Source organism: Sebastes fasciatus, chromosome 21 (genome assembly GCF_043250625.1).
Source record: "Sebastes fasciatus isolate fSebFas1 chromosome 21, fSebFas1.pri, whole genome shotgun sequence".
Classification (NCBI taxonomy): Eukaryota; Metazoa; Chordata; class Actinopteri; order Perciformes; family Sebastidae; genus Sebastes; species Sebastes fasciatus.
In genome coordinates this window covers 9,684,946-9,709,635 of record NC_133815.1, presented here as the reverse complement: position 1 = coordinate 9,709,635, position 24,690 = coordinate 9,684,946, and the positions used below count along the sequence as shown (strand labels likewise).

Here is a 24,690-nt window from a genome sequence, read left to right as displayed (position 1 = left end):
TGGACATTCAGAAACTTTTAATGGAATGATTTTAACTAAAATGTATACAACCAGTCAATTATTTACATTTAGTGCATTTTGGTAGCAAAATTACTTTTAATTTCACAAAAAAGCTAATAAAATCTGCTTCCTTTCCAGCAGAAAGTTCATGGAAATAAGGCCTGTACTACGAAGCAGGCTTTGCGGTTAGCGAGGTAACTTCAGGGTTAACCCTGGGTTGTCATTCCTACCATGGTGGTTCACTTCTTCCAAGGGTAGATCGCCATAGTAACTGATGCTGAACACCTAACCTGCTCCGTAGCAGGTTATGTTCCAGATAAGAAATCGACTCGTATAAAAGCACTGCCCTACTGACCAATCAGAGCTCGGTTCGCGGATCGTATGATAATATTACACAAATACGAAGTTTAAGTCATAATCCAGATGAAAAGTAACAAAGTTTAAACTGACAAATGCAGGAAGGACAGCTGGCTGTATGCAAATGTTTGGTTGGTTTCTGGGCTACTGTAGAAACATGGCGGCCAGCTCCGTATGTAGATATAGGGTCCGTTCACATGTAGCATCTAAAACGCATGGAAAGGCCAGCTGTGCCTCTTAGCCAAGGTTCTTTGGAGGTTGTGCTCCTGTCGCGCCTGCCGATACCAAGTAATCAAAACCTGAATGCTGTGATGACGATGATGAAGTTGCGGTAATTTAGCAGTTAGGCGCTCCGACTAAACTGAACTCAGAGCGAGAAATCGATTTTCAGCACCGTCAATCCGTCGCAGTAGCTTTACTGCTCGATTTGTCTCTGTCAAGTTGGCTGAACTTGTTGTTGTTGTTGAATGTGTTCTTGGACGGAAAGGGTAAAGTAGTCCTTGGGACAGATCGTAAAGCTCTTGGTAGCCCTGCACTAAAATGATTAGCTTCTCATCCATATATTTACTGTAGACTGATTTTTACGTTAGAAAGAAAAGATATCTACCAGCTGTGATTGGTTGTTTCCTCGTCACATGACATGCGGTGCGTTCCAAAAGTTGAACTATTTTTATCTCCGGGTGCAGCCGTTGCGCCCTGAAAAATAGGCGCTTGGGAACACTTGTGTTGCGGCATTGCTTCTGCGTTTGAGTGCGCCTGCCGTGCATCTACATTGAAAACGCAACGATTCATATTTTCAGGTGATTATACACTATAGACAACATACTTATTAATATTATATTCAATTTCTGTCAATAAATCCCCTTAAATGTTACACATTGTTCATTTAAGGCAAATTGCAATTTAGTAAAGCTTTTGTGGCCACATGATGTCCGTTACTTTACAGCTTGGCCTGTGTCTTCTTTAGTTGATCCCTCAGTTCCAGATGAGCAATGGAGGAGAGGTGCACCTCATCTGGCCCATCAGCAATGCGTAGAGTCCGCACATATGAATACCTGAGGAAGAATGTGGCAATATAGGCATTAGAAAAGACATTGGTTTAATGCTCATTCTCATATGTTTGGGGTAAAAAAAAAAGAAGTAAACTTACATCTGTGCTAGTGGGAAGTCTCCAGACACACCTGCACCTCCATATACCTGTATAGCACAGTCCACCACCTTACACGCCATCCTGGCTGCTGCCACCTTGATCATAGAAATCTATAGAAAAGACAAGTAAAAAATAAGCAGGTTATTGAAAGACTGGCTGTGTCCCAATTCCATACCAGGATGTAAGCAGGAATACCCGCAGTTGAATTTAATACCTTTTTAAGACCCTATCCATACATTTCAAGACCTCATCGCCACTTCAAGCTCTAACCTATTACATCATTGACAGTATTTAAATTACATTTAATTTTTTATTTTCATGTTATAAAAAAGTCATAAGTAATGTGAATATAGTTTAGTAGTATGCCATAACAAATTTAATTTAATGAATTTTTGAACTTTTTTTTTTACATACATGACTTATTTTTTCGACATACTTTGACTTTTTTTTTTTTTTAGACATACTATATATGACTTTTTTAAACATTTTTCTGCATACTATGACTTATTTTTTCGACATTATATACTCTGACTTTAAAAATGTTTCTACATACTATACTGTGATTTTTTGTTTTTCTATGACTTTTTTCAAAATACTCTGTTGCATAGCCCCCCAGTTGTATCTCTCTGAAACCCTGGGAGGAGACGCTCGTCTCACCGATGCCGCATGCACTTAGGACTGTTCTCTTCCTATATTTGACTTTGTCATTAGAAGTTAGATCTGAAAACAGACTGTGCCACATAAGGATCGAACCCATAACGTCCTGTATTCCAACCGGATATTCCAACCAGTTATCTACCAGACTGAGCTATCTGACCAGAAACACTATTGTAGTGTCTGCTTTTGTATACATTAAATACTATGACATTTTTTATTAAATCTTTCGACATGCTATACTACGACTTTTTTTCATGAGATTTTTCGACTTACTATACTATATTTTTTTGATGAAATATTTTGACATGCTATACTATGACTTTTTCATGAAATTTTTTCGTCATGTTATACTATGAAATAAATTTTAAAAGTAATAGGTATGTCGAAATAACAAAAGTCATGGTATAGAAAGTCGAAAAAAATAAAAGAAGCCATACTATAGTATGTAGAATTTTTTTTTAAAAATAGTATAGTATGGAGAACATTTTTTAAAAAGTCACAGTATAGTATGTAAAAAAAAAACAGTATAGTAAGTCGAAAAAATAAGACAGTGTTGTATGTCAAAAAAAAAAGTCATAATGTAGTATGTAAAAAAAAAAAAAAAGGCCATAGTATAATATGTTGAAAAAATAAGTCATAGTATAGTATGACAAAAAAATGAAAAAGTTATAGTATAGTATGTAAAAAAAACAATAGTATAGTATGTCGAAATAATAAAAAAGTCATACTATAGTATGTGGAAAAAATAAAAATAAGTCATAGTATAGTATGTAGAAATACTAAAGAGTCATAGTATAGTATGTTGAAAAAATAAAAAAAAGTCAAAGAAAACTGCCAAAACAGTACCCTACTGGGACACAGCCCGCTGCTATGCCCAAAACAGACTACTGACAGTTTTACCTGTTTGCGAGCAGCCCGGCTGCCCAGTGTATCCAGAGCATGAGCAGCATGTAGAGTCAGCAGGCGGGTCTGTTCTATCATAAGACGGCACTCTGCTATCCAGTGAGCAACAACTTCCTACACACATAACAGAGATAACACAGGAAGGAGAGCATCATTTACTCATGCTGCATCTAAAACAACTGTCCACTAGATGTCACCAGCAGGAAAGTGCTCAATACATGCGACAGTACCACAGCCCTGAAATTGAAGTCAGAGGAATCTCTGGAATCTCTCTTACATGTTGGTACAGTTTCTTTCCAAATGTGCGCCTGGAGGCAGCCCGCTGGCAGAGCAGCTCCAGTGCCAACTCTGATACACCGACAGCCCTCATGCAGTGGTGAAGCCTGCCTGGCCCCAGACGACCCTGGGCAATCTCAAATCCCCTGCCTTCTCCTGGAAACAAATACACCGTGGGCCAGAACAGGAAGAGATACTACAAATTATCACATGAGGGAAATTATATCTCTGGCCTAGTGACCTTAAACACATAATTGTCAAGCCAGAATCACTTTACTGTCCAAACACAATAAAGAAATGATAATAAATAAGACCTAATGTGAATAAATAAACAGAAACACACAGCAATACAGCCTCTTACCCAGAATAATGTTGGAGGCAGGGACACGCACGTTTTCAAAATGCACTTCAAAGTGGCCACCATGGATGGCATCTGAGCACAGGAACAAGGGAGGGAACTGGTTCATTTGGTCAGGAAAGCTCATGTGTCATGTTTGCATGCAAAAAGGAAATGAATATTGTGGAAAAACAGGAACATATCAATAGCACATGAAGATGTAATGACAGATATTATCCTACCATCCTGTCCAAACACGGTGAGCGGTCTGACGAGCTTTACACCTGGTGTGTCCATAGGGACGAGGATCATGCTGTGTTGGCCATGCCTAAGAAACAAATTTAAAACCAAAGTATGACCACAATTTCCTTTAAATCTATAATTCCACAATATCCATTCTGACTAGTGTTTTTACACGCTGAATATGATCACATTTCAAAGTGCTTATTTGCTGATTTGAATCTGCTGCCCGGATTAATTTTCTTCTCTGTGCAAACAAGGTTGGGTGTGTGCGACTTGTTACACTGCTGACAAAAACAAGGAGAAAGCGTATTACATATCTTGGGTGTGGTTGTTTTCTCGAGATTTCTCCATGTACATTTTAAATGCTTGTGACTGATGAACGTTAAAAGTTAGAGCCAATTAAGTGTGAGCCAAGCCACATGATTTAACCGACAACTGGCGTCAACAAGATTAAATGGATATGGAAATGGATCTAAAACCTCTAGGCAGTAAGACAAGGAAAGAGTCAGGTGTTAAAATGCTGGGAAGTACAACCCATCCCATAACCAAAGTCCATTTCCATTATAATAGTGGCAGGGCGGGAAGTTAACGGGGAAAATAGCCTCTAAACTAAAGTGCAAAGGTAAACTGACAAGCACAGAATCATTTCCATATAAAACTATATATAAAACCAGAAGAGCAACCTAAATGGTAGAAGACATGTGGTTAAAAGCATGACATCAGAAGCCTAAACGCTTGCGTAAATGAGGACAAAGTATTTTTTTTTATACTGTATAGTCACACTCACCAGTGGAGGAAACAAACAATATTCCTCACCACATAACTGTTCTACTGACCTGCTGCTCACATCCAGAGAACCGCTCCTGCACATCACAATGGCTATTTTGCATTGGGGATTGCCAGCGCCTGCCGGGAACAGTCAGAAATGCTGCGTTTAATTTGCATTCATGTTTTGTTGTTGTCTGGTGGTGTAACAAAAAATGAGACAAGCAACTTTTCACAGTCTGACTCTGTCCATAAAACCCCCTGAGACCACAGACTTTACTGTATTTCAGATGCTGTAACAGGCTCAGTTTTAAAGCTAGAGAGAAGATACAGATATCATATGAAACTAGAAAACCCAAAGAATTCATTTTAGCTTGTCAGGAAAGCTAAATAATGCCCCAAAGTTGGGCTACATTTTGGCGAGGAAAAACTGGCAGGGCCATTTTTAAAGGGGTCCCTTGACCTCTGACCTTAAGATATGTGAATGAAAATGGGTTCTGTGGGTACCCACGAGTCTCCCCTTTACAGACATGCCCACTTTATGATAATCACATGCAGCAGTTTTAGGCATGCACTAAAAATGCGTTATTTTTGCATAGTGCGGTCCCTTAACAGTCTTTGAATTGCAAAATAATTGGGTGTCACTGGAAAGCTGAGACTCTTGTGGATCCAATGAGCCTAATTGTATTCATGTGTGGTGATGTTAGTCCCCATAGTAACCATTCATTGTAGTGAGACCATTTTCTGAAACCTGACCTCACTGTATAAAATTACCTGTTGTGAGCTCTAGGATAATCACAGCCTCATGAACCTTTGCAGACTACAAACTAGAGACCTAGGGCATTCAGAGGATGGATGGCTTTCGTAGGTAGATTGACAATAAGGGGGTTTCTGAGCAGCTTCCAGAACAGAAGTGCTCGCCATCTAATCGCCGAAAAATGCAATTCTTGTAGAAATCGCCAAATATCAAAGGTTTTTGATACCAAATCAAAGCATGGCTTCTTCTATGGTGTTCCTCAGGGTCTTGGTGTCTTAATGTGGTATTTTGCAGGGATTATTGATAAATTTGATCAATTCTCAAATGGTAAAAAAAAGTCTAAATTTAACCCTAAATCTGTGTAACAAATGGTATCAACCCACACATTGCTGCAACAACTTATGAGACATAAGTGAGCATGGAAATGGCCATCATATATAATTCCATCAATGTTCTAAGCCCTTATATACTTTGACAATTCATTTTAATAAATGAATAATTAATTCATGTTTATTACAGATTTATAACTAGAACAACTTCACACAAAGTGCTGAGCTGCATCTCCCAGCTTTCAGACCTGCTATGTCCCTAAAAAAGATGAAGCGGGTCTATTGTGGGTCTCAGAGGGTTAACCATTCTGTTGCCCGAGTGTGGTCGGAAACAATGTATGTCGCCCACTGGGAAGTACCAAACGTGGATGGCATGAGAACGGCAAGCTGAGGCAGCCACAGGATGATTTACATTTCCTGAGTCTGATTCTTTCACACTGAGCAACATTTAGTTTGTCATTAGGACGATATTGTTTGTTGGAGAGAAACTGAAAATTTGCTCGAGTCTTTGCTGGATAAAATATTTCCTTTACAGCTGCAAAACAAACAAAAAACATCACCCACTAGAGGGCAACATCATATAGATCAATTTAAAAAGATATCACACAAACTAGATAAAGAGCAAATGAAGTGATGATGTGACATGTTTGATTAGCAGATAGCTGAAGTGCACAGCTGGACGATGACTGAATGCAGGATACTTTGCAATTTCCCTGTCTGTCTCCAATGTGGCCGTGGGTCTCTATGTCACTGACAGGATGACCGATGGTCTGTCTTCCTGTTTATATTTCTATTCAAGTGGCGAAACTGTCCCCTAAGGACAGGACATATGGACACCAGACAGCAACAGACGAGACATCAATAGTCTTGGGATAGTCACAGTATGAGAATCACAGCATGAGTCTTTCAACAAACACAATCTGACAGATGTTTAGTCTTTAAACTCAAGTCTCTGATTGCAGAAATTTAAACAAACGTTAATTGATTACGCTTGAACTGCAACAAAGCACAAAAAAATGTACACCTGACTTCACCCAAAAACCACATCTAGGTGAGCACGTTTGGCCCGGGGGGCAGGTTGGGTGTTTCCTTGTTTGAACCCTTATGTAAGTCTCATGATCCATGATACATGGTGAGCCCTGCTGTCATGTAACAGCCATGTCCATACATGTCCCGCCACCTCTGGAATGAAAATAACCCTAAGCACCAGGAATCCGTCTTACCGAGAATGTGACATCCAAATATTTGATTGAAATATATCCGACTTCAGTTTTTTGAGGGAATTTATTTATATACGGACGCATAAAAGACAGAGAAAAGAAAAAGTGCGAGACGGAGAGAGCTTGAAAAAAAGCTAAAATAAGGAACATTATTCATAAAAAAAAAAAAAAAAGGAACTAATACTGAAGTTTCATTCATAAATTTCCAGTTAAAATCATCTAAACTCTAATGTGAGTTTGGTTGGTAAATCTACACAGCACACTATAACAAACCAATAATGGCTGCATTCCAGCAAACCACAATAAGCCTTGTAAATGGGACAAACATTTACATCCACATGGGATTATGTTATTTTCTATCCTCCTTTTATCATTTCTTTTCTCACAGACATAAACAAAAGGCACTCACTGTGCGACTTCAACAGTGAGAGATTAAGTTCACAGTTTATCTGAGATGGAAAAACAGCCTCTCTTTGTACGGTGCTTTGCCCAGCACACCAAACAAAGACAGTAAGGACTTTTGATGTTTATCCTGCATCATAACACAGTCTTAAAGGCACGCACACACACACACACACACACACGTGCATGGAGAGCTACGTGGTGAAGAGAGGTGCTCCGTGAAAGGGAGTGGGGCGGGCTCAGCCAAACAGATTAGTCACTCCAGTCCTGTGGTGCATGCAACGTTTCTCCTCAGGATACTAAACAGCCAGTTGTGTGTGATTATAAAAGGATATCATCAGCTTTACAAATCCCACAAAAAGGAGCAGACACAAGGTAAGAAAATGTTTCCAACTTTAACCACCACGTTACTCAATATTTGTTACTTTTTTTATCAACTACAAAACAAGTCAAACTATCACTAGAAGAATATAAATACCGTATTTTTCTTGTATCTTCTTTACCACATAATGAGTTGTATTGTGTATGGAGAATTGTTATGTTTTTTGAACATGTAATGCCATTTTATATGTTCATGTTGTTGATTTGAAGTCAGACTATCTGAATACATTTTATATTAATTTATTACACCATGATATTTATTGAGAAGTAACGCGACTTGTTTTTCCGATAGTCAAAGGTTCACTTTTAGTGTGAGCAGTCAAAGTCCTGCTCAGGATATTTTATGACATTATTCAAACCATGGTGAGGTAATGATAACAAGCCGAACATAGCCTTTGGCGTTCAGTTTCCCTGTTTGTATTTGTTTTCTCTCACGGTCATATGACTAAAGTTGTTTATTATTATTATTATTATGAGTACTGTTAGTGTAGTTTATACCACAGTTGTCAGGATAAAAAACACTCTCAGTGATTTTTTACATAAAATAAATGAAATGCAAGTGATCCATATGTAAATAAAAAGGTCACTACACCAAAGTAAAAATAAATAAATAAGCTTTTCAATATATGGAATAACACCAAACAGCAATTTTGTTTTATTTTGTTAATCTAACGTTTTCTGATGCTTATAAAAGTTTGTTTAATTCATGTATGTTTGTGCAAACAGCAATAAAACAAGCCTATATTCCCAATTATGATCAGTTACAATCATTACTTTTCACTATATTAATCTATTGAATTTTGCCTTTAACTAGATTTGTTTCTCTATTTAGTTTGTGGAGACCAAATAACCCAAACAACAAAGTCAAAACCATGAAACCTCGCATTAACCCCATGATGCTCCTCTTACATATGAAGAGCAGCTGTTGACAGCACAGGAATACTTGACATATTTCAGGATGTCCCAATGAACATCTGCTTCAGTATCTTCCAAAACAGGACATAAAGTCTCATTAAATAACAAACCTTGACACTTCGACAATCGACTTTTGTCATCTTAACAGCAAGTATGCTTTGCAAAAAATTATCCTGGGATGCAAAATATTCCTGCATAATATTCTCTAGTCCTCAGCCAGGAATTATATCATCCGTCACGCAATGTGTTTTGCAGTTCTCTGAATTCCATTTTAGGTGAACTGTATAAAATCCAGAATATAGGAGATTAATATCTACGTGAACAATGTTAGAGGAGTGCTTCCAACTCCGTTTGATCATTATGTTCCTCTAGAGATTGTTAGATAGTTTTCCAAGCAACAAGGATTATCCGTGTTTGATCTGTGACGGTAAAAGACACCATGTACACCCACATACACAGAGACTGTATTTACTAATCCTCAGTAGACATGACGTCTCCCTCTAGAGAGAACCAACAGGGGAGAGGACGTTAACAACACAATGATCCTGGATGAAAGTCTCACTTCAATGGGATGTCCTGTTCAACCAGCACATACCATTAACAGTAAAAGCAACATCCTGGATTTGAATCTGGCAAGAGACCTTAGTTGCACTTGCGTGTCATCCTCATCCCTCACTCCACATATTTCCTGTCGTTCTTGACTTCGTCTCCCAAAGGGATCATTAAGAGAAAAAAAAAATTGAAGTGTACAAGTGGATCAATGTGTTTACAGATAAGATAAGGTTTACAAGCTGTGAACAGATTGTCCTTCATAGTGCATTTGGGAAACAATGACAGTTTTATGATGATTGATCGTTATCTTTATTGCTGATTAATAAATCAGAGGTTGTCTGTAGATCATCTAGTATCTAACAGAATACAAACTACTTAATACAAAAGGTAATTAGTTGCTTTGCAAGTCCTCTTTTTGTTCACTGGTGTTATTCAAGCCCTCGCAGTGCAGACAGACACAGCTTAAACCATTAGTGAAACCATGCAGGAAAGAATCCTTTCATGCAGAATAAAGAAAGAACTCCCTTTTCCTGTTTTTGATGAAAAGCAGCTCATGTTTTACATGTGTTTGGCTCACAAATTACACATTCATGTAATTGATAGATTATATAGCCCGAATATCACAATTATCATTAAAAAGGACTAGGGCTGTCAAAACACGATAATGCCATTCATTTCTTTAACGCAACTGATGACTTTTAAGTTGTAGCTGGCTAAATTTTAAAAGTTAGTGAATCATATTAAACTACAAAAACCTAAGGAATCCATTGGTACCAGCCATGTCCTACTAGCTCGCCGCAAAGGAGGCTAAATAACGCTCCAAACTTGAGTTTGCATAAAGCCAGCATATTTGCCCACTCCCATGTTGATAAGAGTATTACAAATTCTTGACAATTCTTCCTTCAAGGTGCATTGTGAACAGATAAAAAATGTGTGATAAATTTGCGAATACCTATGGACAATCATGCGATTAATAGCAATATTTTAATCGATTGAAAACCCTAAAAAGAACAAAGTGATTTTTTTCTCCCATTTAAAAATAAGACAATTGCTTCCCTAAATTGTACTTCTTTTTTTCAGTACAGCAGAAAATGGAAGATTACTTTTACGACGATGAGGACTCCGCCTTTAATGACAGTTACGAGTACAATTACGAACACAGTGTTTGTGACAAGGAGGAAGTGCGCTCTTTTGGCAGGGTCTTCCTCCCGATCATCTATGCTTTGGCTCTGGTGGTAGGCCTGGCTGGGAATGCCCTGGTAGTGGTGGTCTACATGTCAAAGCTGCGACTACGAACCCTCACAGATGTGTGCATCCTTAACCTCGCCATTTCGGACCTGCTGCTTCTCTTCACCCTGCCTTTCTGGGCGGCTGACGCCGTCCATGGCTGGATGTTGGGTCCGGCAGCCTGCAAGATCACCTCCTTCCTCTACAGTGCCAACTTCAGCTGTGGCATGCTGCTGCTGGCGTGCATCAGTGTGGATCGTTGTCGCGCTGTAGCCCACAATCCAACAGGCAGGAGTGGGACATGTCCCCGGGTAAGAAGACAGTGGCTCCTGGTGTGTGTGGTGTTGTGGGCTGTAGCCAGCTTTCTTGGTCTCCCTGAACTTATCTTCTCCACAGTGAAGCACTCCCATCACAGGATGTCCTGCACAGAAGTCTACCCGCACAGCATGGCCCGATCTGCAAAGGCTGCCCTGGAGCTGCTGGAGGTGACCCTTAGATTCCTGCTACCTTTCTTGGTCATGGTGGTGTGCTACTGCTTGGTAGGGCGGGCACTGAGCCGGGCAGCTGGGGTGCGAAGAGACCGAAAATGGCGCGCCCTGCGTGTCCTTCTGGCTGTGGTGGCTGTCTTCCTTCTCACCCAGCTGCCCTACAACGTGGTCAAGCTGTGCCGAGCGATGGACATCATCTACATACTAGTGACCGACTGCGAGGAGAGCAAGGCCCTGGATCGCGCTCTCCAAGTGACAGAGAGCCTGGCGCTGACCCACGCTTGCATTAACCCCCTCCTCTACGCCTTCATCGGATCGTCCTTCAGGAGACACGTCCTGAAGGCTGCCAAGCGCCTTGGACAGCGAGTCGGGAGACACCCGAGACACGTCAACGAGGAGCCGGCAGTGGAGATCGCACTCAACACGCGCAGTCCAACGCAATCCCAGTCTGGTTCAGAAGACCAAGCCACCAGCACCTTTACTATTTAAGACTCTTAACATGTGTCCCCGTAAGCACCTATGTATATATACACATCGTTACATCATAAGAGATAGACATCAATAACCAAATATATTGATTATTATTGTACAATTGTATGAAAGTATATGTTTATATGCACTAACAAAGCAAAGAATTTTGTATAAATTATGTATTTTGTTAAATAAAAGCCAGATATTCAGTGACACGCAGCTACTAACATCTGTTGCAATTCAATGCAGCTGGAGCTCGAGATGCTCCGAGTACTTCTCTGGTTCCTCACAACAAATCAAATTCAACCTTACAGTCTGCGCTGCCTTCCGTGAGATCATCTGCATCTCATTTTATTACATCCCGTGGTTTGGGTTGGGATGTGGGATGACTTATTGTCACGGTGGGCGACCCATTGAGTCGAAAAAACAAAGAGAATAGCAAACAGCAGGAAGAACCCCTGCGTGTCACCGAACTGGAAACAAAGCGGCATGCTCCTTGGAGCAGCTTTAAGCCAGACTGGTGTTTTTATCCACTCCAACTTTATTTAAATAATATGTGGTTGAAAGAGCATATGGTTTGCAGTGAAGTGCAACCCATCATTCTATAACATTTTAATGGTGACTTTAATCTTTTCCCCTTTAAAATGACTCAATAAAATCATATAACATCATGCTCAAGCTAACCCCAATACATTCACCGCATATCAGATATAAGCTCAGAACATGGGATGGACACAGTCCTAGAGTTAAAGGGAACCTATCATGCTTTTTCCCTTTTCTTTAGTGTGTTATATAGTTTTTTTGTGCATGTAAAAGGTCTGCAAAGTTACAAAGCTCAAAGTCCACGCCAAAGGGAATCACTCTCTTACTCCCGCTTAAAGTCCTGCCTTTTTTATAACATGGTGATGTCACCAAGCAACACACTTTGCCTAGTGGCTAGTTTGGCACACCCTCAAACAAAGCTAGTTGAAGAGTAGTCCGAAGTGTTTTGTTCAGTTGACTAATCACAACAGTGGACCAGCTGACCAATCAGAGCAGACTGGGCTTTTCGGGATGGAGTTCAAACAGAGCGTTTCAGACAAAGGGTGAAAAGAGGTGCTGCAACACAGTTGGTATGAGAAAAATAAAGTGTTTCTTAACATTAAAGCATGTAAACATGTTCTAGTAGAAACCCCAAATACAAGTATGAAGCTGAAAATAAGAACAATAGTTCCTCTTCAACAATGCTTCACTCAAGCCTGTTTACACAACTACAGCAAAGACAGAGAGGGGTCAGCTTCATTTGGCAAAACCTCCTGACCAGATCCACAACAGATAGCTCATAAAAGATCTTTAGAATCAAACGATTTCATTGTTTATCATTCTTTCCATCCGCAGTACCTGTTAGTCATCCTCTTTCAACTGTAATGGCATACAGCTTGGATGCGTGGGAGCTGGACTCTAACAAACTAGGCGTGTTTGCTTGGAGATGATTGAAACTGTGGCCCAAACTTTTGTCTCTCTATTCCAAGGAATGACTCGTTCCCCAGGCAAAACAAGTATTGAGTCGTATGTCACAAGACTAAATAGGTAAACAGGAACAAAGCAGTCGTTAAACTGCCGCTACAATCTGCATTTCATTTGAATTCATTATGGTCTGACCCAGATGTACATCAGGCTGATCAAGTAATTATTTGCAGACATTACGTGTCTCAACATTATTAACGATAACACCAACTCATATGATTGTTTAACTTAAAAATGTTAAGTTGGCCTGAAGGAAATCAACACTTTTATGATGATTACATTCCACTCGCCACTACTAATGTTAAGCATGTGTACATCGTCTGTGCTTGTGTGAGTGTGTATGCAAATATACAAACGCCTATGGCTTAAAAGAGAAAAGATTGCAGGTCTGGGAATCATTTTAGCACACTGTCATGCCCAAGAGACAGTGTTATATAGCTTCCACAACACAGAGCTGCCCTAGCAACATCTACAGTATATAGACACTTCCATCTAGCTACTCAGAGTTTGACCACAAAGAGGAAAGCAAAGAAGAAAACGGCATCATTCTGTAGTGTATGTGGATTATAGGCAACATTTTAATATAAGTGGATAGGCCCATATTTACAGTAAGTTTAACTTACAGTGGGGTTATTCCATGACAGTCAAGTCATAAAAAAACACTACTGCAACATACCGCAATGTGGGAACTGCTGTGTAATTATCATAATGAAATACAGCATAAAAACCACAGATGAAAAGTCTTTACCTACTGTTTCTCCATGGGAAAAGAGACTGTACAAATATAAACAAATACACAGAACGTCCTTTCGGGAACATGTTGTGAAGGCGGCCAAGGGCCTTGGACAGCGCATTGGGAAACACCCATAACGTCAGTGAGCAGCTGGCAGTGAACACTATATTTGAGACTTGGAAAAAATGAGACCATAGCAAAGGGTAAACTTGTAACGTCATTTCAATTAACATATCGTCTAGTTTTACTTCTCCTTTTGTTGTAAATTAAAATCACATTGAATGTGTCTGGACCACGGTTATAATAGTTTTGAATTTTCAATTAATTTTTCAGTTTGCTAGTTTTAGTTCAGTTACAGTTATTCCAGAAAGGTTTAGTTTTTATATATTTAGTTTTAATCTTAAAGTAGTTTGTTTGTTTTTGTTTGGGCCGGCTATAATGTCTCAGAAGTATGTAGCTATATACATACAAAATACATGTTTGGAGAACTGAGGAATGGCCATAATGTTCAATGTATAATCTTCACGCTACTTTAGTGAAGTAATTGCAGCATAGCGTCATCTCCTGGAGGGTCAAGTCCATTCAATTTCTGTGGTTCAATGTCACGAGAGCTGACGGAAATTCATGCCGTCTCCTTTTTTGGGTAGTGATATATTATAGCTAAAAAAAAAAATGAAACTGAAAGGAATTTATACTCCTTTTTATTTTGTTTTTATTAGTTTTTGTAACCAGGCGATGTTGTTTCAGTTCAGTTTTTTTATTAAAAAGACATAGGTTTTATTTAGTGTCAGTTTTCTAACAATATTTTCCACTGCTTATTTTTTGCTTTAGTTCACTATAATAACCCTGGTCTGGACACTGCAGAGGAACAAAACCCTCCAATTTCCACTGAATAATACGGTTTGCCACAAAAACAGCCACAGGTCACAGCAAGTATGAAATGGCCATCATCAGCATAGTTTCCTAACAGAGATGCATTCATGACGGCAGAGGACATTCCCCCAAACCAAGAAGATGTTTTTTCTACTGATGGAAATTTCACTTCCAAAGAAAAGAGAAATGGAAAGAGATTAACTTTAGACATATGACATTGACAGTGCTCGTCATAAAGACAATCATTTGAAAGTGAAAGTACTGCTCATTCGTGGGAAACCATATTGCTTTCTGTTTAACAACAAGAAGGAATTCTGCTCAGGTTAAAAATAATAACAACAAAGACAACAACAGGCCACTGTTTGCCTTTAAACGAGTCAAAACCTCAGACCACATCTGTGTCAGAGGAAACATCTGGAATATCTTTCCGTTCACAGTGACTTAAGAGGCGCACGATAAACATCTACAAACACTAATATGAGTTTTGTGATAACCATCACTTAAATCCTAAATACTTCAGGCTTAATTCTACAAAGTTGGGGACTTAATTTGCAGAGTACTTTTCTACATCAAATTATGTCGTTTAGTCATTTTAACGGGATAATATGAACCAAACTCATTTATAGAGCCAATCAGAAGCCAAAGAGACTAAACTTTGCTATAAAACAGCAGAATAATGACTCACACATGAGTCACAGTTTAGTCTGGGTCATAGAATCAACTCATTCAATGTGTGCAGACTGAGCATCAACATTTACATTTATGTTGTTCACGTTGAATAATTTACAATGACTGATCAATTAGAAGTAAAATCTCTATTGATGAACACACACTGACTATTTGAATCCGTGACCGTTTTACTGGTCCAACCCAAAGCTGCTCTGAGACATATTTTCCAGAATGAAATGGATCCAACATTTTTCAACTTTTAAAAAGTGGTTCAAGTTATATAATGCTTAGAGTAGAGGCATCTGCCCTTTTTTGTTGTCCACATGTTAGCAGTTTGGGTAGGCATTTATCTCTGCAGTGCTTTGTTACAACAACATCTTGATTACATACAGTTAAAACCCTCTGGAGCACATCATAACCTTTTCAGATTTACTCTTTTTAAAACATTCTTTAGCTTAAAGGGGATTTGCCTCACATAATGATTTAAAAGCAAAGTCCAACTAGGCACACATAAAACAACTCCTTTTTTATTGCTCCCTAATGGCGTTTTCAGTCCTCATGGACCAAAATAACTCTTCAGTGTTCTTGGTAGGATAATACATATGTTTGTTTCTTCTGATATAACCAATGGAAATAGAAAGGGACTTACCACTGCTCCACCATTTCTTGCCATTTATGACGTAGTTGTCTTCTTCCCTTTGGAGAGTGCACTCCATGTTGGTTGCATCACTGGAGGCCACATCAGGCTCTGGGGAAGGAACCACAGGTCATCTTAAAACTCACAACATACACATTTTACACCAAATAAAAGGCAATAACCAATGAAACTTTGACTAACAGGTTTTACACATCCAATCCTTAGTTTTTGCTTTATGTTCCATCTTTTCCCAAATTGCTGGATTCCAGCTCAAACCACAGGCTGAGTGGTTAAAATAAATAGAGTGCACTCACACCATTTCCATACTTAAACTCTACAGCAGTTGACTCCTAGCAAAGTCAGAAGTCACAATTGTTTATCAGTAAAAGATGGATGTTCCCATTTGTTGACATCCAGAGTAATAAATCGACCAAACTTGTGACAAAAAAACATCCTCCGAACACGACTAATCACCATCTGTGTTTACGAAAAACCATGGGGATGTTCACACCCACTGTAATCACCTCTGGGAGCAGCAGGCAGTGGTTTCCAGGCAGAGTGGAAGGAAAATCGGGAGAAAACAAGGAGAAATTACTCATAGTGAGCTAGTGATCGCTGCTGGCATGTAGATTTTCCAAACTACAGAGATGATAGCAAAGGCAGACTTTACCGTTAGGCGAGGAAGGCAACTGACTGGGGCCCCCAACTAAAAGGGCCCCAAACAGCTATAGATGTATTATGATGTTTAGAAAGGAAGATATTGAATTATGTTACTATTCTAACTCATTGTACCCCAAAATAACAAATAAAAGGCCCCAAAAGCACATAAAACATATGCAACTCAACTACATCTCCTACCACGTACTTACTGTGTACTTCTACTTCAGAGGAAAACATTGTAGTACTACATTTACCGGACAGAGAAATGTTATCGTTTACGTTGCAGATTCAGATTTGACTCACAAAATATAACAATCCAAATATAATGCATTATTATTCATTAAACTATCCAGCATATTAGAATTGGAAGCTCCACCTTGAACAGACCACCTTGAAGTACATTTAAGTACATTGTGCTGATAATACTTCTTTTTCATTCTTCACTTGAAGTAACAAAATGAATGCAGGACTTTTACTGTCAGTATTAATGGTATTTCTATTAATAGTTAATAGTTTTACTTCAGAAAAAAAGGTTTTTAGTAGCCTCCTTCTTCTACCACTGTCATTACCAACATTCCCAGTTAGAGAGGGTGAAAATTAAAGCAAGATGGTGTTTGCCTAGAGCCCCCAAATCACTAAATCTGCCCCTGAACGGTAGCAACCGTGCTACCTGGCTGATTTAAAACCACAACAATCACTGGAATGTTTGGCATAAAAACACAACATGTATTGGGAGGACTGAACGTCAGCAGTACCTTGTAACTTGGCAGAAAATCGGTTACTTACAGCAAGTGTTTCAAGATGCTCCCTCAAGCGTACACATAGTACATTATTTCACCTCTTAAATTACCTCCCTTACATTTTCATCACTCCTATCGCCAAAGACTTCAGAGAATATGGTGTGTTTTCCTTGTTCAACCTTTTGTAAAGCACAGTGACCCGTGACATGAAGTGATGAAGGAGGACATGGTCATGGAAATACCTGTCATACAGAAGCAGGAGCGAATCTCTCCTCTGAGCAGAGGCTCCAGCCATTTCTTCTTCTGCTCCTCACTGCCAAACATGTGGAGCACCTCCATATTTCCGGTATCTGTGGAGAAACATCACACCACACACTGTCTTCCAGGATAGTATGAACTCAATTTGGAAAATAATCAGAACTTCAATCATACTGGTTTTACCTTATCTGACAAACTACTACCTTAAAAAGGTGCCAATTTGGGGGATTTTTAGGTTTTAAATCCAGTGAATAAACACAAAACTGCAGTTGTTAAAACAAGGCTGAAAGGTTGACATTTGGAGAGCATTTTACCTGAGTAAAGTAGAGGATGTTATCGAAAACTCATTTTTTCCATCTTGTAAAATTTGTTCTTACCTAATATCTTTCCTCTGGATGTGTGTGCTTTTGTAAATACTTTTCCATGCTGTAAGTAAAGTTATGTGACTGACAAAACAGACCCATAATATTGTCAACTGGCCTCTAAATTATCTCATAATATAACAGCATGTAGGATGTGTTACCAGGAGCCTGGCAGTTGAAGACTTCGGGGGCAAAGAGGAGGCGTCCAGTTTCTTCTGCGATGTAGGCATAGTCCAACTGACTGAGACCACTGATCGCAGGCAGGAACAGGTTCCACAGTCCGGCCTCCCTGGCTTTCACCTGGACACACAGATACACGTTATTATACAGAGTGTTGTAAAATGCTGTCTACTTTATGTTCTTTATAAATAAAGCTGAAATCAACATAACTGTGAATACAAGTTTCTATTCCTGTACACGGAGAGAGGAACCTTTACATGAAAGTCTCTGTCTCATAACAATTTCTATCAGTTTTTATACTAAGTAACAAACACTCCCAGACAAAGTGCATTCTCTCATAACAAAATCTAGAGAAACAAGTAGCCTTTCTCCTTTCTCAGGGTTTTACTGGTAGCTGCAGACACAAGTTCAAGGTTGAGATAATAGAGTCTGCTCTTTGTCTTCTATCAGCAGGACACAACAGTTTTTTTTCAAATGGTAGGTACTCTATTAAAAGAACGATGTGTAACATTTCGGGGGAACTAATAGCAGAAATTTAATTAAATATTCATAACTATGTTTAATTAGTGTATAATCACCTGAAATTAGGATGCTCTGCCATATTTCTACAGTAGCACAGAACGGACAAACCAAACACTGGCTTTAGAGAAAGCCTTTCAAAATTTTTTACGTTACCTTACGTTCTTTGACACGCTTGTGAAACTGCGGTAACATGAGCCGCAGAATGCAAAACCATGGTACCGCTAGCCGCCTTGTGACTTCTGTTGCTCCTAAAGTAGTGTTATTATCGTAAGGATGGCCTCTGAGCGAGGCGAACGGTGCTACTACAGTTTTGCACTCAGCGGCTCACATTATCGCAGTCTTGTAAAGGGAGGAGTGAGTGGAGGGGTACTTCAGTTGCAATCTGCAACCACACGACTAGATGCTGCCAAATCCTAAACAATATCCCTTTAACATAAGGCAAGCTATGTATTTCACCTGACTGCTTTTTAAAACAATAAGCTGTCAGTACTTTATTACATCATTTAGCTGTTAAATCACAATTTATTCCCCTAGAGTGTATATTCTTATGCAAACTGAATGCTTCTTCCAAAGTAGATGCCAGACCGCAGTGTGGGGCTGACTCAGAAGGGAGGTGCACAGTTTAGACCAGATTGTAAAAAAAGTTGGCCCTTGAACCTGCTGGATTGATATTAAAATAACATTTGTTCAATAACACATGTGATTTTAATTGTGTTTGGAATTTACTGCATTGTTACATGTTTGATTGCATTGGCCACCAAATTAAATAAAAGTTTAAAAAGTTACTTGCAAAAATATCCTTACGTACCTTTAAATCCTCGACTATTTGGGGTGTGTGCCACCTCTGTGGAGACTGAGCGTGTTTGGAGTAGTACTCTGCAACCTCCTGGAGAAAGACAACATTTATTATATTGATCCATCCTGTACCATAAAAAAGAAATTCTGAAATATTTCTCAGACATTACGGTGTGTTAATGTAGCTATTTCTGCAGGTAATTCTACAGGAGAAACAAAGCTGTTGTTACATCTATGTTTTACAAAAAATACACCACTCTTCCCACTGCTCCCACAAATAAAACATGATTTGCAATGCCATCTCTCAGCCTCACATTGCTGAACTGCATTAAGACCACTATGATGCCCGGCCAATGGTGATGATTCTGCGTGCAATATAATTGATGCAATCAATAAACTCCTTTGTTTTCTCGCTCGAATGATTAATCCTGAGTGCATGAATGAGCTGGTATGCTCTGTCAAGTCCTTTCATGTGAAAGTTAAAAGTCCATCTGGGCAAACAAATCTCTCTTCTGTTCTCGACAGCTCTTGGCACTGACCTGCTGAGCAGGAAGCACGTATTGTCTCATGAAGTCTTTGACCTGCTGGAGAACAACCCGACCTTTAGCTGTCTGGAGGAACAGACCGTCTTCTGTTGGACCTGCGTCAGACCTGGCAAGACACACATCTCACACGTTAAAAAGTCAACAGCGAATATCGGAAGCAGCAGCAGCTGGATGCCGAATTCCAACTGTTGCTGTCTTAAATTAAGTCAGCAGGTGGAATCAATCTGTTTTCTGGCCAATAGCACTGAATTAAGACAATATTGTACTGATAACAGAATGTTTGGACTGTCAAATGTGGATTATATAAAACTGTATTACTGCTTATATTGGCACATTTATTTAATTAACTTCTATCAAACTCAGCAGGTGTCTGACTTTGTGACAGCTTATGGATAAAATTACACCAGCAAAGGACATATGAGTCAGAGAGCCATTTACAGCACAGATCCAACACAAACATCTAGCATATTTTAAAAGTAATTGTTCAGTCACTGTATTGCATGCTCATGTAAAAACAACCACAGGCATTTTCTTCCACAACTCTAGTAGCCAACCAACCTCTGTGCAAGCTGCAAGGCAACCTTAGCCAACGGCTCCACACACTGGCTGAACTGAGCTGCATTGGGAGCACTTGCATTACCCAGTAGGTGGCGTGCATATATCCCCTGATTGGCGAATAAAGGAGAGTTTAAAACATTTGAGAATTTCACTTAAATTGCAATGTATATATATATATATTTAAAAAAAGGCAAATAGGGATAAAATTAGAGTTCAACTTTGTATATAAATAAGTACAAACCTGGGCAATCCCTGCCATTTTAAAGACAGACAGGGCCAGGTAGAAATTCAACTGTGGCAAAGCAGATGGGATCCCCCGGCACCGGCAGTAAATGGAGGACAGCTCACCCACAGTTGGGATACCTGCTCATTGGTTGGTGAGACAAGGAGACAGAAAAGCCACAACAATTAGTGGAACCGATACTATGAGTGCATCCCACGTCTCTTAATTGCATCCATGTTTCCCTCACTTGCGTCTTTTCCCATGCGAGGAGAGAGGAAACAAAGACATTTGTTTTTAGAGACATGAGAAGTTTTTTCCTCTGAAGCGCCAAGTTAAGTCTGTTTCTGATGACGGAGGCAGCTGATCACAGCTGGATCGGCTGTCAGTCAGCTTTAACAGCTGTCGAGACTTCTGTGCCTGCACTGCACTAATACTAATAAAGACACACAGTTCTCACTGGCAGAGTAACAGAGTTTTCTCTCTGTAGCCTGTTACCTGTTTAACAAACACCTGCACGTGAATAACAGCTGCAGTCTGCATTTATACTGTGGACTGTGTCCTGCTTAGAGGCACAGGAACCATTTCTACTGGCACAATACCTTTATATTATTTAGTTCATTATTAGCGTCTGTATTAATTTATATTCTGATTATGAATTAATTATTTAATAACACAGAATATGATCACAGTGTCTTTTGATTTGATATCAAAACCGACACTGGAATTATCAGCCTTGCATGTGACTGAATGGAAATGACAAAAAGACTAGTTCTACATTTGTTATGCTGTTTAAGGTTGTTATTTGCTTGTTACCTTCTATTCCTTTTAAGCTTCCCATTGTGCTGGAGATGCCGACACTTGGAGGCCAGTAGTGAGGCATGAGGAAGTAGGCCAAGTCTGCCAAGGGCTGCCCAGTGGTAGACAGCTCCCAGTCCAACACTGCTATCACACGTGCCTAATGACATCAAACACTCTTTGTAGATCATGACAGTCACATCATGAAGCAGACAGGTAAGAGGAATTGTCTGAGAAGTTGTACCTCTGTTGGATGGAATATCAAGTTGTCCAGTCGGAAATCTCCGTGGACAAGCGTGACCTCGTTATCGTTGGCTGGCAAGTTCTTCATCAACCAATCAGACAGCTCATTCATGGCTGGGATGTCTCGGTGGGCTGCTGCGGTGTACTGCTTCGTCCAGGTGGACACCTTTAGAGATGGAAAGACGCTTTTGAATATCACAACTCTTTTTTCCAGAGAAGATGGATAAAGTTTATTGAGTACAGTGTGTTGTGCTCACTTGTCTCTTGCAGTAACCTGATCCTTTTCCATATCCGTTAAGGTTCAGTGATGCCAGGTCCAGTGAGTGTAGCTTTGCCAACACTTCCACTGCAGCCACATATAAAGCTGATCTCTCTGCTGCACTCACTCCAGGGAGACGGAGATCCCTGAATATACGCCCCTGCTCAACAGGGATGAATAAGCAAAAACATCTTTTTATCTAATGATAGGTGACCATTATATGATGGTAAAGTATGTATTTAGAAGCCTAGGTTTGTCAAGTCAGCATGTGTCAGCAAGCAAACACAGGCGAGTCCAAATGTCATCTTTTATCATTAGAATATAGAGCAAAGGTTAAGCAAAACAGCAGCAAATATATTAGATGCAGCCAGGGACACTGAGATTTGGACTTGGTAGCACAAACTTACCTTCACATGCTCCATTAAGTAGAACTCTGTTCCAATGATTTCAGCATCAGTGCAGTGCAGGAGAGGCTGAGGTACAGGAAAGCCAACAGAGAACAGAGCCTTCTGCACACGATACTCCCTGTCCACCTGTAAACAAAGTCACGAATATCCATCACTCTATATTAAATCATAACCAACACTGTAAGCCTCAAGATATTATCCTAAAAAAAAAAATTCAAAGGTCCCACACGACTAATAATTTCCTACACAGATACTGATTGGGGATGCACCGATACCGATATTGTAGGGCTGGGCAATATGACAATATATATTGTCAAAACAATATAAATGTCTATCGTATCTATTTTTCTATATCGTTTCTATCGGCATATAGGCTATATTTATTCATTTTTTTCTCTACAATTTCACTTAAAACTTCTATATTCATTTTGCAGTTAAGTTCTTCAAATATGAAAATACTCTTCGTACAAAATACTTTTCATTTGTCAAGTATTTCATTCCCACAGGAGTATACACAAGAGATAAAAGATTTTGGCCATATCACCCAGCCCTAAGATATCGGATAACTGGGACAATGGGGCTGATCTATTCAGTTCTATGTTTATATATTATATACATTGTATACTGGAATTTAATTCCAAATTGTTGATTTAATTCACCAATTTGTTGCCTCATTAAAAAAGTTTACACTTCTAATTCCTGTTTAATTTGAAGATTTTTTACCAAGTTGCTGGTGTACAATTTATTATTTTAATAACAAATAAAAATTCAGTACATTTTTATTTACGTATTTATTTCATATATTTTCTTTTACGAAGTTAGAAAAGCAATGTTTAAGTCAAGCCTGAGTTGCCTTACACATAAAAAACTGATCCCAGTCACTTCACTTCCACACAGCTTCAATGTCCAATAATCAATTTACTTGTTTTTGTCAAAACAGCTTCATTAAGCAAAATGAAAAGACCTGGTTGATGAATAAAAGCAGGTGTCTAATATAGTCTAATGGTAATTGGATTATATTAATGTTTCTGTGTGTGATCAACTGTGTAATCCGGCAGGTTGAACACCGATGTGCCGTCCTCTTTTTCTTAACACCTCCGGGCGTCCCTTGGAAACCATGTGTTTAATGTCACAAAGCTATGAATTGTGGGTAATTCCCTCAGGCAGTCTGCAGAAATGCAAACTTATGTAAAGTGTTCATAAAGGGCTCAACATGTCTGCGAGACAGCTCTCATGTACTTGATAATTTGACAGTGGATTTCGCAGGAACGAAAGTCTGTGAGTCTGTGAGAGTGGACATTGGGATTGGGCTAAACACTCGCTTTGGCAAGAGCCTTTCGTGTTTGTTATGAAGGCCACCAGCTCTCCGACATGCTTGGAAAGGAAGGGGTGTTCAGTTGGTTGCAATCTGCAACCTCGCCACTAGATGCCACTAAATCCTACACACGGTACCTTTAACCTAAAGAGTGTTTCAGTCAGTGCAAAGGTCAGATCAGGTCAGCTGAACGTGCAAATATAAATATATATATATATATATATATATATATATATATATATATATATATATATAAGGCTACAAACTATAAACTGTATTTCTTTGCAGAAAACTTTCTAGTAAATTATTAGAACAATTATTTTTTGCTGAAATGTTTCAATGCACAACCAGTACACAAGTGCTGCAAACAACTCATAGTGCAAACAGTTTTATTGACCAAAAGTTTTTTTTATTGACAAACTTTACCTTGTGAGCTCCTGGCAGCAGCTCACCTGGGGGTTTCTTCCTGAGAACATAGCTGTCTGCAGGTGTTTGGATTAGGAAGGTTGGGTTTGACTGACCAGCACTGAAAAAGGACAACAGGAAGTTGTAAACATGTAAACATGATATAACACTGCTGAGAAACTGTCAAACAAACTTATCTTACCTGTACTGCCTGACAGTGAGCGTGTCATTATTTGACACCAGTGACTTGACAGACAGATATCTGTGAAGTTTGCCCACACTGAAAATGTGTTGCTGTCGAACAGGAGTCGTCTGCTCCTCCATAGTCTCAGGTAACGAGTGGATTAATTATTTCCAGGTGTGTGGTGTTGACAGAGGTGGTCGGACCGTTTACGGCTGCGCACACCGACGTTAATGTCCTCAAAAAAAGTGTAATATCTTACAGAAATTCAGCAGTTTTAAAAACTTAATGAACAGAAACAACAGGAGTTGTATGCTCCTCGATGTTTCGGTTAACGAGTGGATTCATTATTTCCAGCTGCTCTGTTAACGTGGTGTTGTTGACAGAGGTGGTC

General features: G+C 39.3%; 2 protein-coding genes across 3 annotated transcripts; one reads left to right on the top strand and one right to left on the bottom strand.

Moving 5' to 3' along the window:
• Positions 1–2: 2 nt before the first annotated feature.
• Positions 3–24,690, bottom strand: acad11 (acyl-CoA dehydrogenase family, member 11). The gene is made up of 20 exons (XM_074621648.1): positions 24,318–24,690; positions 24,137–24,236; positions 22,396–22,521; positions 21,987–22,148; positions 21,731–21,895; positions 21,505–21,646; positions 20,710–20,831; positions 20,469–20,575; positions 19,905–20,016; positions 19,379–19,456; positions 18,030–18,168; positions 17,491–17,598; positions 15,861–15,959; positions 4,760–4,829; positions 3,923–4,008; positions 3,705–3,776; positions 3,345–3,499; positions 3,065–3,181; positions 1,508–1,617; positions 3–1,412 (listed from the first exon to the last, which is right to left on the bottom strand). The coding sequence occupies exons 1-20, from the start codon at positions 24,437–24,439 to the stop codon at positions 1,298–1,300; spliced, it is 2,307 nt and encodes a 768-aa protein (XP_074477749.1). The 5' UTR covers positions 24,440–24,690; the 3' UTR covers positions 3–1,297.
• ackr4b (atypical chemokine receptor 4b) lies at positions 7,612–11,643 on the top strand. 2 transcript variants are annotated; one of them, XM_074621652.1, is made up of 2 exons: positions 7,612–7,771; positions 10,330–11,643. In XM_074621652.1, exon 2 carries the CDS (start codon positions 10,336–10,338, stop codon positions 11,446–11,448), a length of 1,113 nt encoding a protein of 370 aa, XP_074477753.1. In that variant the 5' UTR covers positions 7,612–7,771; positions 10,330–10,335; the 3' UTR covers positions 11,449–11,643. The 2 variants fall into 2 exon arrangements, with proteins under 2 accessions (XP_074477753.1, XP_074477751.1); XM_074621650.1 differs by having other exon boundaries at positions 7,614–7,771; positions 10,325–11,643.

Coding starts and splice junctions, on each gene's coding strand:
- ackr4b (XM_074621652.1), top strand. CDS start 10,336: ATGGAAGATTACTTTTACGACGATGAGGACTCCGCCTTTAATGACAGT.
- acad11 (XM_074621648.1), bottom strand. CDS start 24,439: ATGGAGGAGCAGACGACTCCTGTTCGACAGCAACACATTTTCAGTGTG. Junction 24,237..24,317: donor CTCACTGTCAGGCAGTACAG/GTAAGATAAGTT, acceptor GTCCTTTTTCAG/TGCTGGTCAGTCAAACCCAA. Junction 3,777..3,922: donor CACCGTGTTTGGACAGGATG/GTAGGATAATAT, acceptor TCCTGTGCTCAG/ATGCCATCCATGGTGGCCAC.